Below are 19,275 nucleotides of genomic sequence, written 5' to 3'. Positions count from 1 at the left end.
GTCAATAAGTACAATAGGTTACACATAGAAGTCGTTGAAGCTAATTTGATTCAAAGTTGTATATGTAAATATGATAAAAACGTGAGAAATGAATCACTGCATTAATCAAAGAACGTTGGGAAGGCAGGGCTTGGAGCCTTGCTCGACTCTACAAGCACATCAAGGTAAATACACAAACACACATCCATCCAAAAACACACCCATCCATTCAAAAAGATACACATCCATCCAAACTCACACACAGATGGCGAGATGTCACCAGTGGAGTCCCACAGGGCTCTTTACATGGATCCATCCGGTTTCTGATATAAGCAAACAATCTTCCAGAAGGTATAGTCTCATTCCTGTCAATGTTTAGTGATGATGCAAAAATTAGGAGAAGAATCAAGATAGATGAAGATAGACCGAGACTACTGGACGACCTGGACAAACTGGAAGAATGGTCTAGAAAATGTCTTCTTAAGTTTAACTCAGGAAAGTGTAAAGTAATGAAATTAGGTGAAAGGACCAGGAGGCTAAACACAAGGTACCATCTGGGAGGTGAAATGCTGCAGGAGTCAAATAGAGCGAAAGATCTGTTGGTTGATATAACGCCGAATCTGTCCGCAGAAGCCCAAATCAAAAGTATATCATCAACAGCATATGCTATATTGGCCAACATAAAAACTGCCTGTAGAAACTTGTGTAAGGAATCGTTCAGAACCTTGTATGTCACTTACGTCAGACCAATCCTGGAATATGCCGCTCCAGTCTGGAGAACATACTTAGTTAAATCAAGACAAAGCTAGATAAGATTCAGAGGTATGCCACCAGACTAGTGGCATAGTCTGGTATGAGACTTTAAACTGAGAGATATGAGCTACAAGGAAAGGCTACGGGAGCTAAACCTCACGTCCCTGGAAGTCAGAAAAGTAAGGTCAAACATGATCACAACTTTCAAAATGTTCAGATGAATTGACAGGGATGGACAAAGAGTTGTGGGCAATTCATACCCATAAGTGGTAGAGGGGGACCAAAACCCCCTTTCGGTCCGTCCTGGACAATTGCCCATCTTCTGGTGTGTGGTCTAGTCATCACAGTTTCAATTGTAGATATGATAAAGCTCAATAATCTAAGGAATCTGTACACAAGTAGATATACAGTTGAGAGGCAGGACCTAAGAGCTGAAGCTCAGTTAAGTGAGTACAACTTAGTTAACACACACACACACACACACACACACACACACATACACACACACACACACACACACACACACACACACACACACACACACACACACACACACACACACACATATACACACACACATAAAAGGACGTACTTGAGACACAGTTGTAACCAATGTTGGGATACTCTTCCATGCGATAGCCCTCCTGACACACGCAGATGGAGGCAGGGCCACATAGGCTGTACTCGTCCGACTCCTCGCATTGGCTGCTGAACTGACATGTTGTATTCAGCTTAGCCTCTGTTGGGGAATAAAAAGGGGGTTAGTGTTTTTAGGAACAGTTAAAATGTGCACAATTCGTTATCCTGTATAGAGATTGGCTATTAAAGCAGTGATGCTGACCTAATATGGAAAAATAACAGAGTATTGAAATTTAAGATGGAATCATTCTTTGCCAGAAATCCCTAAAGAAAATTGTTCACACTGTGAGGAAGGAGACTTCTGTGAATTAAATGTTCTGGAGAGAGGAAGAAGCGTCTTATCGGGGGACGGTGTTTAGGAAAAGCAGTGTACAGGTGTACAGATGAAAAAAGCAGAATTTGAATTTGTGAATTTTGGATGTGGAGTATTACACCGAGGCAAGAGATATTCAATTTCGAAGGCCGTAGTGGAGTGTGGTAGAGAGACGGGGAAAAGGGAAGGGGTGTGAAGATGGAGGAGGTAGTTATCAGGAAACAGTACGAAGTCATTATAATTATGTAGTACTTTGAAGAGATGTGAAGGAAAGGAGGGTTTGGCATTTGAGCAACGAGCAGGAATATGAGGACAAGGAACTTGGATATGAGGAAGGAGTGAAAGAAAGGTGCCCAACAACTGTTGGGTGTCTGTATCGATCATTCCAATTATATTGCATTAAATATGAAAAGCAATGTATGAAGATTCGTCAGCAGTAAAGCGGGTTCAGGAAGTAGTATATGGAGTCAGAGGCAGAGCTGTGCATAGAGAAGCCTTGTGTACATTTTAGTTATAAACAAGATCACTGAGAAGATAAATGAGCAAGGCATACTGAAGGAAACGTATGCAGACGACCTGATTGACTGGGGAATAAAATGTATTTTGAAGTAGACTGGTATAATGTTTACAATAGTGTTTGTTAATGATGAGGTTGCACAACACAATTGGAGAGAGAGATAACATTTTGCAGGTTAAGATGGGTTGCCAGGTGTCAGTGATGGAGGATAGGATTGCAATACTTTTGTTCAGAATAAATATTTTTTAATAGTAATATTTTCTACAACAGACGTGGCCACACGTTTACGATGCTAATTAGCATATAAACATTTTCTTCTGTCCTCCATGGACAGGGTTAAGGATCTGCTAAACATATAGTTCAGTGATTTATTGAGCAATCAACCACAGAAGGTGATTGTAATGCTTTTAAAATGCTAATCTAACCTTGAAACATAAATACACTGATTTATGTCAGTCGATCATACATAAACAGTGTTCGAAGTGTCTTTTTACATAGTGTCATTAAAGTGCGTTTACAAAGGTGAAATGCAATTCTGACCAACATCCACGCATCCACGGTTTGAGTTGTACGTGCCCAATCAGTGATGCGTTTCATTGCTGTATGTACGCAAGAACATTATATAAAGATATTACATGCACATCCGGTACATCTTCCACCTTCTTCTACAGAACAGTCGGTATAACACTAACGGTTCTGTAGGTGGAAGAATGGTGATTGGAAAGGCTTTTGTGAAATTAAGGCAAAGTAAGTTTCAGGAAAAAGCGCTCAGAGAGTACAACTATTTAGCACTTGAAAGAGATAGTGGGTATTCAGATACGAAAAGGTGGTGGAATATCTAGAAGGAATGAGGGAACAGTGACCAACCACCTGTGCCATCAATAATCAAGTGCCGTCGCAGGCAGTAAGGTAGGACATTGTTCTACCACGAGAACTACACACATACTAACGTAGTAATTTAACTGTTAATAAAGCAGCTGCAAAATTTCAATGTATTATAGATCTTTCATCTTAATTGGAATGTTGATGAATAACTAATTATTTCTGATATTTCTTGAATCATAACTTTCTAATGTAAACCGTTTTCATTAGAAAATGCTAATCGTACACATACAACGTACACACACAAGTGCACACAAGTACACACACACACTGGCGGGATCCAAGAGTCAATGCTCGATCCTGCAAGCACATATAGGTGAGTACACACACACACACACACATACACACACACACACACACATATATATATATATATATATATATATATATATATATATATATATATATATATATATATATATATATATATATATGTCGTACCTAGTAGCCAGAACTCACTTTTTGGCCTACTATTCAAGGCCCGATTTGCCTAATAAGCCAAGTTTTCCTGAATTAATATATTTTCTCTAATTTTTTTCTTATGAAATGATAAATCAACCCATTTCATTATGTATGAGGTCAATTTTTTTTTATTGGAGTTAAAATTAACGTAGATATATGACCGAACCTAACCAACCCTACCTAACCTAACCTAACCTATCTTTATAGGTTAGGTTTGGTTAGGTAGCCGAAAAAGTTAGGTTAGGTTAGGTTAGATAGGTTAGGTAGTCGAAAAACAATTAATTCATGAAAACTTGGCTTATTAGGCAAATCGGGCCTTGCATAGTAGGCTGAGAAGTGCGTTCTGGCTACTAGGTACGACATATATATATATATATATATATATATATATATATATATATATATATATATATATATATATATATATATATATATATATATATATATATATATATATATTTATATATATATATATATAAATGTCGTACCTAGTAGCCAGAACTCACTTTTTGGCCTACTATTCAAGGCCCGATTTGCCTAATAAGCCAAGTTTTCCTGAATTAATATATTTTTTCTAATTTTTTTCTTATGAAATGATAAACCTACCCATTTCATTATGTATAAGGTCAATTTTTTTTTATTGGAGTTAAAATTAACGTAGATATATGACCGAACCTAACCAACCCTACCTAACCTAACCTAACCTATCTTTATAGGTTAGGTATGGTTAGGTAGCCGAAAAAGTTAGGTTAGGTTAGGTTAGGTAGGTTAGGTAGTCGAAAAACAATTAATTCATGAAAACTTGGCTTATTAGGCAAATCGGGCCTTGCATAGTTGGCCGAGAAGTGCGTTTTGGCTACTAGGTACGACATAAATATATATATATATATATATATATATATATATATATATATATATATATATATATATATATATATATATATATATATATATATATTTATATATATATATATAAATATATATATATATATATATGTATATATATATATATATATATATATATATATATATATATATATATATATATATATATTTATTTATATACCTAGTAGCCAGAACGCACTTATCGGCCTACTATGCAAGGCCCGATTTGCCTAATAGACCGAGTGATTTTCATTATGTTCAATAAATTATTTCCAATTAGTTTATTTTAATTATTATTATTATATTATAATGGGAACATAAGTTATTGCCTTAGTTGTGTTAGTTTAGGTTTGGTTTAGAGAGGTTACGTTAGGTTAGGTAAGGTTGGTTAGGTTCGGTCATATATCTACGTTAGTTTTAACTCAAATTTAAACAAATTAACTTATACATAATGAAATGGATAGCTCCATACTTTCATAAGAAAAAAAAATCGAAAAATATATAAATTTAAGAAAACTTTGGCTTACTAGGCATATAGGGCCTTGCATAGTAGGCCGAGTACGACGCTCTGGCTGCTAGGTACATTACTACTGCTCTCGCTCGGATCACGCAGTCTCACCGAGACGCTCGGATTACGCAGTCTCTCCGAGACACAAATCGGGGTTTTACCCAATTCCCCACATGCAATTTTACAAAACCCAATTCCCTCAGTCGATTAAGGCGCGTCTGGGATCATCTTGGACGTAAGTTCGAACCCTCATCACTGCCCTTGTGGATTTGTTCATGTGATATATCACGCTACTGTGACTTCTGTGTGTATTCCATGTACAAGTTTGAAAGCATGGCGATAAAGTATTCCCCATTGCCATTTCAAAAGTCTGTAAATAATACTCATTATTAAAGGAAAATTTACATTCTTTCACACACAGTTTAACGAGATTAACAGTAATATCAGCAGACAAAAGTAATACATGATTCATTAATTCATGAGCAAGGTAATCAAAAATATCATCAACCGGCACCTTTGTAAACAAAGAACAAACAACAAAACTGATTAACTTATCATGAGGATTGATTGGAACAATATATAATTTGTTAACCAGTTCAATAAAATTGGTCGAATGAGAAGAGGAAATAGTTCCTAACAAATGGGGACAGGATTTTGATAAACTCTTTAGAAAGCTTGTAAGAAATGGATTCCACCCAACACACCCAAACCTCACCAACGCTCATCCCCAGCAACCCGTGATGTGCGCACCAGGAGGTAAATCCATCAAGATTATCCCTCGAGGCTGTCACGCCAAGTTCTTGGCAGAAACATTATGACCTGAGAAAGTTTTAAAACTTGACAAACTTCTGTATCAATTGCTACCTTAATTATCCCCATGGAGGTCAATGAGGAAATGTGGAGCTGGTCGTTCATGTATCAAGGAAGGGAAAGTGACGGCTGTGACACGACGGAAATTTCATTGTTTGGCAGCTATTGGATTTGGAAAGAGCCCATTGTGTCGCCAATTACTTCATAGACAAAACGATCTCCAGAAAGTTTTTTTTTCTTTCAGATGATGTACGATAATATTCATTTACTAGCTACATTTATATTAATAATAATTATAAAGTTAACGCTAATAATGATAATAATATAAATAATGAGAAAATCACCTAGAACAATAAGGTGGGCGCGATATCTGGGTGAATATAAATAATAATAATAATAATTTTAACAAATATAAATACTGTATACGTAAATAAGGATTTTAAAAAATCTTGAAAAATAATAATTATATGAAATTATTACTATCTAGAAATCTAGCGAAGAACAAACATAATCCAACAGACCTAATGACTCTCCAACACACAGGAAATGAGAGTGTGTTTACTGCAAATTTCCATTTAGCTTCACTTCAGCCTGCTTCTTTTACAACAAACTGACAAGCGAGGACCGTCGCCCTTAACCTTTCTCTCGATGACCTTCAGTGGAAACAAGCCTCTCTTCCCGGAAGACTAGGGGACCTCGGAGTTCGGACAAGAACGCATATCGCTGTACCTGCTTTCCTGTTCTCCTCCTCAACATCTGACAACCTAGTAAGGGAATTTCTACCTGGCTACTTAGGTCAACTGGCAGGAATACACGATTGAACTTTGTACACTATGCTACCGAGTGGGCCTCTCGTGCAGGTCCAGCACTTCAACCACCGATATCTAAAGCCTACAAGCAATCCATCTGGGATGGCCCCATTGCAGACTGATCTGCTGCAGAGTGCCTGGGTGCTGCAAAACTAGCATGTAAAATACGGCCCTCCAAGCTTTATTGATTAAGTCAATAAAGCTTGGAGGGCTGTACCTTTCATGCTAGTTCCTCGCTGAGCGTGTGGGTCCGAGGATAATGTTCTTTTTTATTAGCAAGTGTGGTAGCAAGTGTCAGTGGGATTGTGTTGTTACAGTTTGTATGGCTGCACCCACCAACTGGGTGTCTATATGTGTGTGTAGGAGAGAGAGAGAGAGAAGGGGGGTTGGCGTTCACTCCCCGACCGTTCAAATAGTTGGGCACCATTTCATCCCCTTGTCCAGTCCCAAATCCTTATCCTGATCCATTCCAAGTGCTGTATAATCGTAATCGTTTGTCGCTCTATCATTCATTCCTAGGCTAACTCGCACCTGGAAATTGTTCGTTCAACAGTGAGATTCAAAACAGTCATAGAATTAGTTAGGAGCAAAGGAGGAATCCCGACCCTATGTGGCATTCCTCCAAAAAAGGGAGTTGGAAATGAATGGTTGTCAAGGGCACTTGGTGTCAACAGCCGACTGAACAAATATTGTAAATCAAATGCAATATCATTCATAGATAGCTGGGAACACTTATATGGACGGAATGACATATATACTCGAGATAGGGTGCATTTATCTTGAGCTGCAGTTGTTGCTTGTTTTCTGTTTTGCAGGGATATTCCAGCACGAGACTTAAGCCTCTGGTTTGCCCACTAAGTGTTACTTGTTTCTGTTTTACTTAAGCGGAGTATGAGTATTTATGACTCGTATGGTTATAAGATTTTGCCCAATGATTTTACCAACTTCTGCTCTGTTGAATATAAGTTGAAATCTTATTTGGTTTGTAACTGTGCACTGTGTTAGACAATGTTCCAGTGGTCTGTTGGGCATTTCTCCACAATGCTGGCGGTTGTTGCTGTTGCCATCTCATTGGAATCTGTGGTTGGAGGGATTTGTTTGGGTTTAAACAGTTAGTAGATTGTGGTAAGGAATTTTATATAGAGAAATAAGGCAATACAAGTATGTGTATTGGAGGGGAAATAAATTGGCAAAATGAACATGGAAAGAGAATGAGCCTCAAAATAGCAATACTCCTAAGGTATATTACACGAACAGTAGGAGTCTAAGAAACAAAACAGACGATTTAAACACTTGTCTGCACAGAAACAATAGATATTAATGCACTTACCGAAACATGGATGAATGTAGAAAAGAACTATTAGATGAATATCAAATAAACGGATTTAAACTATTTCACACAAATAGATATATTAGACGTAGAGAGAGAGTAGCCATATATGCTAGGGAAAACTTGAAATGTAGTCTCAAAGAGGGAATCAAAACAGAGCCACACACACACAGAAACTATTTGGCTAGAATCAATGGAAAAGCTAAAAAGTATAATAGGTGTTATATACAGGCCACCAAACTTAGACAGAATGGAAGCAAAGCATCTATGGGATGAAATATCTAGAGCATCTAAGTCAAACAGTATTTATGCCATGGGTAACTTTAGTTTTAGTGGAATAAACTGGCGTAACAGACCAGGGAATAATGAGGCAGAAGATTTTCTAGAATTAATTAACGATTTCTACCTTAAACAGCACATTAAGGAACCAACATGGGCAAATAATATTTTAGACAGTATTAACTAACAGGGAAATACAAATTAATGACATCGAAATAGGGAGTGAGCTAGGGAACAGTGGTCACAAAGAAATCACATTTAGCATAGAATGGAATAGATTTGAATGAGAAAATTCTGTTATATTGCAAAATATTCGAAAACTTATTTTAATGGCCTAAAAAATGTTTTGGGTGAAATACATTGGAAAGTCCTGGGCATGGGGGAGTAGGCCGGTATTGGAGCGAGACTTGAATCTAGCGATGGGTGATGTAAAAAGGGATTTCGATGTGAATTCAATATATAACTTATTTAAAAATATTCTAAACAAAGCACTGGAACGTAGTATACCACACAAATTGAATAGATCAAATAATAATGACACGAAATGGAATCCATGTTTCGGTAAGTACAATAATATCTATTGTTTCTTTGCAGACAAGAGCAATTAAATTGCTAATTTTGTTTCTTAGACTCCGACTGTTCGTGTAATATACGCTAAGTGTATTGTTATTTTGAGATCCTTCTCCTTCCCTGTTCATTTTGCTATTTCCCCTCCCCCTCCACCCCACCAACACATACTTTTATTGCCTCCTTTCTCCATATAAATTTCCATACCACTAACTACTAACAGTATAAACCCAAACATATCCCTCCAACCATAAACAAACTCCTCCAACTGCAACAAACTTATATATATATATATATATATATATATATTATATATATATATATATATATATATATATATATATATATATATATATATATATATATATATATATATATATATATATATATCTTACATTGAATGAGAAGTCAGCACTGGAAAGCGCCGTATATAGTTATAACATTAAAAATAAATAAATAAATAGATAATCGGTTTCTTGTTTGGGATCATCTAGGCTTTAGAGCGACGGCTACATGAATACTGTACTAGCATTTAATACTGAACTCAGAGACTAGAAAGCTCAAGAAAAGCTCAATTTGTAAAATGTATTTAGCCAAGCCACAAGAGATGCCGATCCCCGAACTGTTTGTCGTGTCTTCGCATCACTCATTCATCTAATCAGACTACAGCGACGACTCCATAGTTCACTTTGAACATCACATTTAAGCATGAGAAGCTGTCTTGCTGGATGCTCTACTTACGCCCCCCCCCTCTACTTTACGTTTTTGCTATGCCTTCAAAATGTTACTGTTGCTTACTCATTATCGGATTTCTCAAGCCAGATATCCTAGCTAGTGCCTAATATTTTCTCCTGGAAGACAATATAAAAATTCAATCCCAAAGCGTTAATCTAGGGTCTCACCCTAATCTCGAAAATGTGAAATAGTCTTGTTCAGTCCCAAGCAATACTGATCGAGTAAAAGCACTTTTGCCAGACATTCATATAGTCGATCCTGGAGGAAGCATCTTTCTTGATCTCCCCCTTGGGATGAACACAATTGACAAGATCCCTGATAAGAAAATCGCCGACCTAAAGAGAATGGATAGCAAGGTTCACTTAATCGATGCTCACGAACTCCACTAGAACCCTCATAGGACGAATGTTCCTTTCAAGGGGAGCCGGTCGGCCGAGCGGACAGCACACTGGAATTGTGATCCTGTGGTCCCGGGTTCGATCCCGGGCGCCGGCGAGAAACAATGGGTAGAGTTTCTTTCACCCTATGCCCCTGTTACCTAGCAGTAAAATAGGTACCTGGGTGCTAGTCAGCTGTAACGGGCTGCTTCCTGGGGGTGGAGGCCTGGTCGAGGACCGGGCCTGCGGGGACACTAAAGCCCCGAAATGATCTCAAGATAACCTCAAGATATTCAAATCTAACCTAACTTTGAATTGCTCTTCTTTCTATAGAAGCGGGGGATAACATTCGGCTTGAAGACCATGCTAGTAAAATAAGTGAAGAGTCAGGTGAGTATATCAAGGAGTGAGGTTCTAAGTGAGTGTGTCAAGAGGAATGAGGAGGGTCCACCTAGCCATGAAAGTTGAAGAGTTGAGTAAGAGGAGAGTATAATGTTGAAGATGAGTAAAAGGGGAAGAACTGTAACTAACTGTTCAGTGTCATGACATCAAGAGCCTCAACTGGGATTTGAGACGTCAGTAATGACTCGAGCATCTGAAAATCCCATAATTCAGCTAGATTTAAGAGCTGTGCTTCCCGCATAAGCGACGACAAACTACGTCTTAAACTGTTGACAAAGTGGAGGCCTTGTTAGGGCTCAACTGGGTAACAGGAAATACGGATCAATCAAGATAGCAAAATATATAACAAATACAAAAAAAAAAAAAAACATACAAATTTTTCTAGTGAGCAAAAAGAATATAAGCAAGATAGTTTTTTTTTTCTTTACGAATCAACAGCCTTCCATACGTCCCAGCTTCCGTCTTGTCTTCAGATCCTTTCCAAGTGCTCAATATCCATACTGGTTTAGTAGTTTGTCCTGATAAGTACCTTATTCAGGAGTGGAGAGCAACTGGAATAAATCAGATTTAGAGACAGCGGAGGATGACTCCGCCAATAGCTTTGAGAGTGAATACATTTGTGTACTTGTGTGCGTGAGTACGTTCTTCAGATCTAAACAGAAGTGACAAGGGTACAAAAGTCTGCTTGAGTTATTCGAGGCGAGTGTTGTATTACTGGACCACAACATCACGTAATTGACTGCCAGTGTTATTAATTAATGCAAGCACTCACCAAGGCGCATTTGTGCGTTATTTACAACTGTTGTCGGAAAACCCGACACAATTTACTAATATTTGATTGAAAGACGGAAAGTTAAAAGAATACAATAATACAACTGAATACCTCCCATGTTTTGAGAGTACATGGGATAACGTAATGATGTCAGCCAAGTATTTCACATAAGTTGAGTTGTCGCTTTATTCGTACTAGAAATCCAAAATTGAGATGGTAACTGCAGGTAAAAATAGCGGTTACGCCGCCAAGTTGATCAAATTAATGCTTGGTAGACGAAGTGAAACGCACTGAAACAAAAATTAATTAAAGTTCCACAAGGATTACCCCACTGATGTGTGCTGCCACCTAGTGGCCGCATTATTTGTTAAAAAATTGGGTCTCGTTTGGCTCTTAACCGATGCTGTCTATTTTTCTGCCATTTAGGCGTGGCTGCACGTGATGCGGCCGAGGTCTGATGCGGTCTGGGCTACATGTGACCAGGCAGCACCGCTGGACGGGCCAGAGATCAATACGAGTGCCAGCTTTATGGCCCGCCAGTGCCTGATCGTGGAAACACACAGGTGAACTCAAGTAGCACTAGCTGGTACCTTAGCCCTTACTCGCTGAAACTCGCTCCATTATTGTGAAAGCAAGCCACTTCTGTCTACGCCACCTAAATGAATAATGTGACGTGTTAAACACCATGCACCTCCCATGCCGGATAACGAACAATTACTCCTTACCTCGACAGTGCCACCCTCACCCCCGCAAGTGCCACCTTCAACTCCACCAGTGTCACTTTCACCCCCGCCAGTATCACCATTCACCCTCCGCCAGTGCCAACTTCAACTCCGCTAACGCCACCTTCTCCAGGTAACTCAATTGTTTAGTTGGCCCAACGCAACACTTTCATTTTAAAGTCAAGTAAACCATTAAATACTACCAAGTCGTATAAATTCCCCTTCGGTGTCCCCAAGACGATTAAATTTGGCAGCAGTAATACAAGCTGCTCAAACTCCCCACCTGTGTTCCCATGTTATTAACAATAACCGGAATTTTTTTACTTAGATTAATCAACAATTATCTTCCCTGTTAAATAGCCAAGCTACAGGTACCAGTTCGAATATTTTATCATCTTTATTATTTGAAAAGGACTTTGAGATGTTAAATTACATAAAAAATTTTTATATAAACGGTATTTATTTTAAAGCTGAAATTAAAAATAAGATCTTAAAGGTGTCTTAATGAAATACAAGGACATAGACAACATTTACGAATTTGTCGCTGTGCTTGTAAGTTTGTTACAATCGCGTGTAACAACTGAAAGGTAAGAATGATCAGATAGCAAATACAATTCAATTTGTTGTCAGAGAAACCAAGTATAAGGAAAGGTAGACAATTTACTCACTCTACATATGTACTTTAAGATTCTTACCATCAGATAATAAACCACTTGAACAGTGTCTTATCAGATAGTTTGTCCCTTCCGAACAATGCCGCAAAAGTAATGCCATAAAGTTCGAGTCTTACATTCCAGATCACCACAGGGTAGTATCATATCAAAAGGGCTCCACCATAAATAAGCAGGATAGCTAACCCAAACTCAGTACCCACCAGACCTGAGTGACGGTGCTCTAAGGAATGTCGGGAATGCCAGCGCAGACTACCACCACACGCAGGTTAATTTACCTCTTGCGAGAGCTTTTATATTTAAATTTCTTATACCTTAAGAAAACAAGGAGCAGAAACACACATAGAAAGTTTTAATAATAATATATTATATTATTAGTATTATATACCAAAATTCAAAGAAAAATTATAATGTGTAATTAAAATTAAAACAAATATGGTTATGCATCTATATTTAGCTCTGTCTACAAGCTATAAAGTATATCATAAATTAACACAAAATAATATAAATAGTAACGGGTATATACACCGAGAGGAGTACTAAGCTCCTGTTTCAATCTCTACTTCGTGGTCTGACACTGTCACATTTTTCATCACGTGTTAATTTTCGTGTTTTACACACAGACATAATATATATATATATATATATATATATATATATATATATATATATATATATATATATATATATATATATTTACATATATATATATATATATATATATATATATATATATATATTTACATATATATATATATATTTACATATATATATATATATATATATATATATATATATATATATATATATATATATATTTACATATATATATATATATATATATATATATATATATATATATATATATATATATATATTTACATATATATATATATATATATATATATATATATATATATATATACATATATATATATGTATATATATATATATATATATATATATATATATATATATATATATATATATATATATATATATATATATATATATGTATGTATGTTTGTATATTTTGGTAGCAGTCTTTCTTGTAAACATATATTATTAAATATGACCGAAAAAGTAAGATTAACAATTCTAACACGAATTTTCTCAATATTTCTTATGTTTCTTTTCACTGTCGATGGTAATTGAAAAATCAATTCTCCAAAATTCATTTTTATTTCTAGTCTGACGCGACGCTTGAACATGTTTCGTAATAACTCATTACGTTTTCAAAGACTTTAGTTTACACACACAACTGTAACCTGAAAACACTTGTTGTTGTTTTGGAGTTAGCTACTCAGAACGAAGTGTCCATGAAGCACGGGCTATGGTGAGCCCGTAATTGAGTTCGGTTATTCGCGATAACCTTGTTTTTGTGATATTTGGGTCTAAGTTTAAAATGGAGGAGGGGATTCCTCATTTTTCCCTGTTTATTTATCGCTTCTGTTTTAGTGCACTGGTTTTAGTCTTGTTTTATTAACATTATCTTGGAGGCGGATGTAGATGTAGAAAGCTCACTAGTGAGTCCCATTCCTCAACGCCTTTTCTAATCATTGTAGTCGCGGTGGAATGTGCATCTAATGCAGCTGCTGTCGTTGGATTAATGTTGAGTTTGATGCTCAGGCCTTCAGTAGCTTCACATTCCAGTAAGTAGTGCAATAGTGGCGCCTCTGCTTCTATTTCACAGATGTGACACTCTTTAACTATTGGGTTCATTACCTCCCAGCAGCACTTGTAACCAAGTCTGTGTAATGTGTATGGTTACTGAAATGTCTCTGGATATCTTTTTGCCAGGCTTGAAGGACAAGTAATCAGTGGCTTGTTCGTACCATATCGCAGTGGATCTTCCTTCCGCTACTTTGGCTCTGTGGCGACTTTTGATAGTTGGGAGTATTTTCTTCTTGATTTTCTCCTTAATCTGTGAAAAACTTGGAGGTATTTGAACCTGTACAACAGGTAGAGCAGTGGCAGTTTTTGCTAGTGAGTCTGCCTTTTCATTACCATCTATGCCAATGTGACTTGGTATCCAATTTAGGGTGACTGATAGCCCTAGATTATGGGCTTCTTTTCCTATGAGTTGAATTTCTGTGAGGAGTTGTATATTATCTCTGTGTTGACTGGATAACAATACCTGAAGTGAAGACTTAGAGTCGGTATGAATGATGACATCATGTAAATTATTCTCAATTGTATAGTTTATTGCCTCCTTCCTAATTAACATGGACTTAACTGTATTATTATTTTTGAACAGTGGGTTAACATTATATTTTTTTCTGGGCTGGGGCAAGATTTACTAGTCCATCAAAATATGGTAATACAACGAGTTTCTTTTATTTCTGGCTTAGACGTGGGAAGCCATGTTTGTAGAACGTCCTTGTTGCTTGACTAAACAACTTTTTGCTTCTTCAATAACAAATTGTAAAAGCATTTCATATATATATATATATATATATATATATATATATATATATATATATATATATATATATATATATATATATATATATATATATATATATATATATATATATATATATATATGGATGTATCTCTATGTACTTGTGTATGTAATATTAACAATTGTGAAACTAGCTTCGCAAGATTATCACTTGCTTAGCTAAATGAAACTATGGAGTTCAGTTCCTGAACCGATTATGTGCCTCTGTAACCCTTTCCACCACCGCCCACGGGATGGGTATGGGGTGTATAATAAAGAAATGGATAAAATAATAATTCTATAAAGACGATGGTCACATACATCAAGTTACATTTCAAATACATATTAATAAATACATATGAAGATACATATATTAGTTATACTACATTTCAATCATGGCATCATTACAATGTTTTCTTTAAAGACAATGACCACGTTCATCTCATTATTATATTTATAAGCATTTCTTTTTGTCAGAAAATTTACTTTCTAACTAGCCGATGTATTTTCTTATATCTCTTGTTACTATTCGCTTGCATAAAAAAGACTTGGTCTTAACTTTTTCTTCAGGTGAAACTCTGCACTTTCTGGTATTTCTCTGTCCAACCTCTAACTCAAGACATTACTGGGATAAAGAAAACTCTCAATGATTTTCGCATTAGAATGTCTATGTCAGTGTCTCTTTGCCTTTGTGTTTTCCTCTGTCGATCTCTTTGCTTTTGTCTGTCTCTATGCCTTCTCAAAGTTTCTCTCCTAATTCCTGCCTCCGTCTGTCCTTATCCTTGCGTTGTCGCTATGGCTCTGCCTGCCTCTATGTCTTTGTCTCTATGTCTTTGACTCTATGCTTTTGTCTATATGCTTTTGTCTCTATGCCTCTGTGTCAATGCCTCTCTGTCTTTATGTATTTTCTTTATGCCGTTGTGTCTGTCACGGTGGCTCAGTCTATCTCTCTGCCACAGTGTCTCCGTCTTTATGCCTCTCGTCTGTCAATGTCAACTGAGTCCCTCGACCCTGAGTCTGTCCCCTAGGTGTCTATGCATCTGTCTGTCTCTATGCTTCTATCTCTCTCTATGTCTCTGCTTTTGTTCCTGTCGTTATGCTTCTTTTCTATGCCTTTGTCTTTGTGTCTGTTAATGCGTCCTTTTGTCTCTCTGTTCCTGTCCATATGCTTATGTCTATCTCTATGCTTCTGTCTGTCCCTGTGCCTCAATCTGTGTGTCTCTGTGCCTATCTCTATGCCTTATAAATATGTGTCTATGATTCTGTCTATCTCTGTGCCTCTGTACTGCGATTAAACTTTGAAGTGGGCGTGACTTATTGAAACCCTTTGATCCACCTAAAGCTGTGCTCACCAGTGAACCTCCCCGGGGCCCCGATGTAGCCTCCTGAGGTACAGCTGAATCTCTCGACAAAGTCTGAATCGTGGATCTCATCGCCACACAACCTGAACCTCAAGTTGCTGAAGATTTTAGTCGTTCTTCTCATCATATGACGCCTAGCAGACTATACTATGGTAGACTATACATATGAGTATGGTATAGAGTAGATAATCTTAAGATCATATTAATAAACAAGTCACGAAACGCCCAGGAACAGTGTTTTTGCTGTGAAATTAAATTTTAAAATTTAAGATTTGGTTGAGGTAAATGTCCAATGCTAGTGATCTGGTGGTTGTACTGACTTGTATTACATATTTACAACGCGACCGGGACTAACGCAATGATGCGTTATTTTCGTTCTTGAAGTTATTCATTGTCAACTACTTGCTTAAATTTGTTATTTTTTAGTCTAATTTCTTTGTCATATATTTCTTAGTTCTCCTTCAGATCCCGCTCCGTGAATTGTTTGATCATTGAAGTTTGTTTTGCAATTTCTATTCCCAATTTGATAACCACTTTTATCCCTTTAGGTATTTGTTTCCCTTTACATCCATTCAGTTTCTCCTCATCCAACGGCTTCCATCCCTCCTACTTAAACGAATCCTTTACTGACTGTTTGCACTTCTCCACAAAGTCTTCACTTCCTTCCCAACTCAATGCTTCGTAAGAGTACTGAGGTGGGAATTTAATATTTAATTTAACGTAAGAGTATTGTCTGTGAATCGACAAGAGTGGTTAGAGCATATTAGCAAACACGACCAAGTTACTTATAACGGCTCTATGTGAGAGGACTGAAGAGGTACACTCTCAACAGATGGTTGGTGCAGCCTGGCAGCACCTTTAACTCTCCCCTGCGATGTTGTTGCTCAGGGCGCATCTCAATTTATTCTATGTAGAATTATCTTCAATCGTACTAATGAACGATCTCGATAAAACATTCACTTTCTTGGTCCCAAATTAACCTGTTGGGTATAACTTTCTCTTCAACATGCTAGAGCTCGTGCCCTTGGCAACATCACTCGCACACAACTACTGGTGGAATGTTCTTCAATGCATTCAGAACATGATGATGTGAGACCCTATAACGCATGTTCTCATGTTGTTCCTATTTTGTTACGCTTTATAATCTTGGGAAGAACACATCCAAGAATGAGTTCTGCCTATGCAGTTTCAGTCATGGAACTGCATAAGTTATGATCAAAAAGCCGTGTGGTTCATGGTGATGTAGTCGATTTTTCTAATTTTCACACAGCAAAGACAACGATATTTAACTACATCTAAAAAATCTTTGGATTGAAAATTCTATTTCGTAGAACCAATTCTGAATTTCTCAGATAAGTATCTATGTCTACCTGCCCGGATATAGCCCCTCATCTCTATATTCTTTAACAAAAATCGGTAATGTACCTGATTGACCAAGATCGTCATGTAAATACCGCCATTGATGCAACTAGAAACTTCTTTAATAAAAATTAATTTAACATAGTCTAACATTAGAAGTAATACTGTAAAATTAGTCGAAGTACTAACGTATTATAATGGATATTATAATACGTTATAATGATGATATGGGACTCGTATCTATTAATCACAGATTCTATTAATCGAAGCCTCTAGTTGCTGCGCAATAAGCATAACTATCAAAAGCTTTGTAAAATCTTTACATTAACACTGAAACCTTTACCCTAATTCACCCCTTCCCTTTCTTTCCTTTCCTCTACACTTTCCTCTCCCTACATGTAATTTCCATTTCCTCAACGTCAATTCCTTCCGCTCCTCTTCTCTCTGGTTAAGTCTTCCATTCGACGAATTTTGTCAACGGTCAGTGCCTCTTAAAAGACTCTCAGGAGCGTGAGTAATGTGTTTGGGCAGAGCACCTTAACTATATCCAGTCTAACTTTCTCAGTAACTTTTATTTGCAGCCACTTCTTTCCCTGAAGCGTACAAGAAGATTTTTTTAGAACTTTTGGCATCTCCAATTTATTTTTTTTCAATTCCAGTTTAAAAACAATTTATTCAGAATTTGTTCTTAATTGGATTGTTATTGTTCCTGCTATTATTTATATTATTATCGAATGACTATGTAGTCCCCGGATATGGTGGATCCCGGAATAGTCCACGGAATGGTGGATATGAATGGATTGTAGTCCCCGTGGCGTAGTGGTAAGATGCTCGCTTGGCGTTTCGCAAACGCTCTGTCCTGGGTTCGTATCCTGGATTCGTCTACCGTTCTTCCAGGGGTTCACTGTGATCCCGTCTGAGCGACGAACAGGCTTATCAGAGTTAGGAGGAATTAGGTAACGGGGTTCTCTCTCTATTGGACAATAGGCTGTGGTAAGGCACCTATTAATAATGTCATTGACTTCACGTTTCCTTGCCTGCCATCCTCCTGTGCATTGGCAGAGTAGCCCATGCTGGCCGTACCTGTTGGCCACTGCATCGCCGCAAATACATCTTTATTCGATGTGGAATGGGGCAAAGAGGCGGAGAGCCACGCCAATTTGGAGGGCCTGTGTTAGTTTGACTTCATATTTGCTATTGCCAATATGAAGTCACCTACATGGGAAGCTGTTACGGCTCTAAGTCGAGCAGCGTCATATAGTGTTGTTGCAGCTTCTACGCTGCAGCCGCTCAATCTGTTTGGTGTTTGGAGAATTCTTCATAAGTAGAACTTATGAAGGCCGTAAGTTATGAAGAACCTACTTCCACCTACTCATGAAAAACTCTAAAGACACCAAACAGAACGCCTTAAAAAGAGACCAACGTCTTCTATGCCTTCGCATGCCCACTTGGGTACTGTCAGCTCTAAGGATCACAGTATATAGGTAAGACAACAACGTCTCTCTCTCTCTCTAGGCGATTAACAATGCACAAGCAACTAGGCTTCATAGAGGAGCATTTATTCTTCTCACACAACCAGACCATCACCAGAGAAATCTTAACAAGCAACACAGAAATAATCGACAGGTATAACAATAGACGACTGGACATTAGCGAGGCCCTATACATCAAAAAGTCAAAACAAGCAGTCAACAGCCAGT

General features: G+C 37.3%; 1 protein-coding gene across 4 annotated transcripts in view; it reads right to left on the bottom strand.

Moving 5' to 3' along the window:
- Nucleotides 1-19,275, bottom strand: part of jus (julius seizure) — a 102,514-nt gene that overhangs the window by 22,064 nt on the left and 61,175 nt on the right. For all 4 annotated transcript variants that reach the window (XM_045749208.2, XM_045749210.2, XM_045749211.2 and 1 more), the window contains exon 4: nucleotides 1,325-1,471. In XM_045749208.2, coding sequence (XP_045605164.1) covers nucleotides 1,325-1,471 — 147 coding nt within the window. The remainder of the gene's footprint in view (nucleotides 1-1,324; nucleotides 1,472-19,275) is intronic.

Source organism: Procambarus clarkii, chromosome 27 (assembly GCF_040958095.1).
Source record: "Procambarus clarkii isolate CNS0578487 chromosome 27, FALCON_Pclarkii_2.0, whole genome shotgun sequence".
Classification (NCBI taxonomy): Eukaryota; Metazoa; Arthropoda; class Malacostraca; order Decapoda; family Cambaridae; genus Procambarus; species Procambarus clarkii.
Note: the sequence above shows the minus strand (reverse complement) of the source record. Positions and strands in the feature narration are given on the sequence as shown.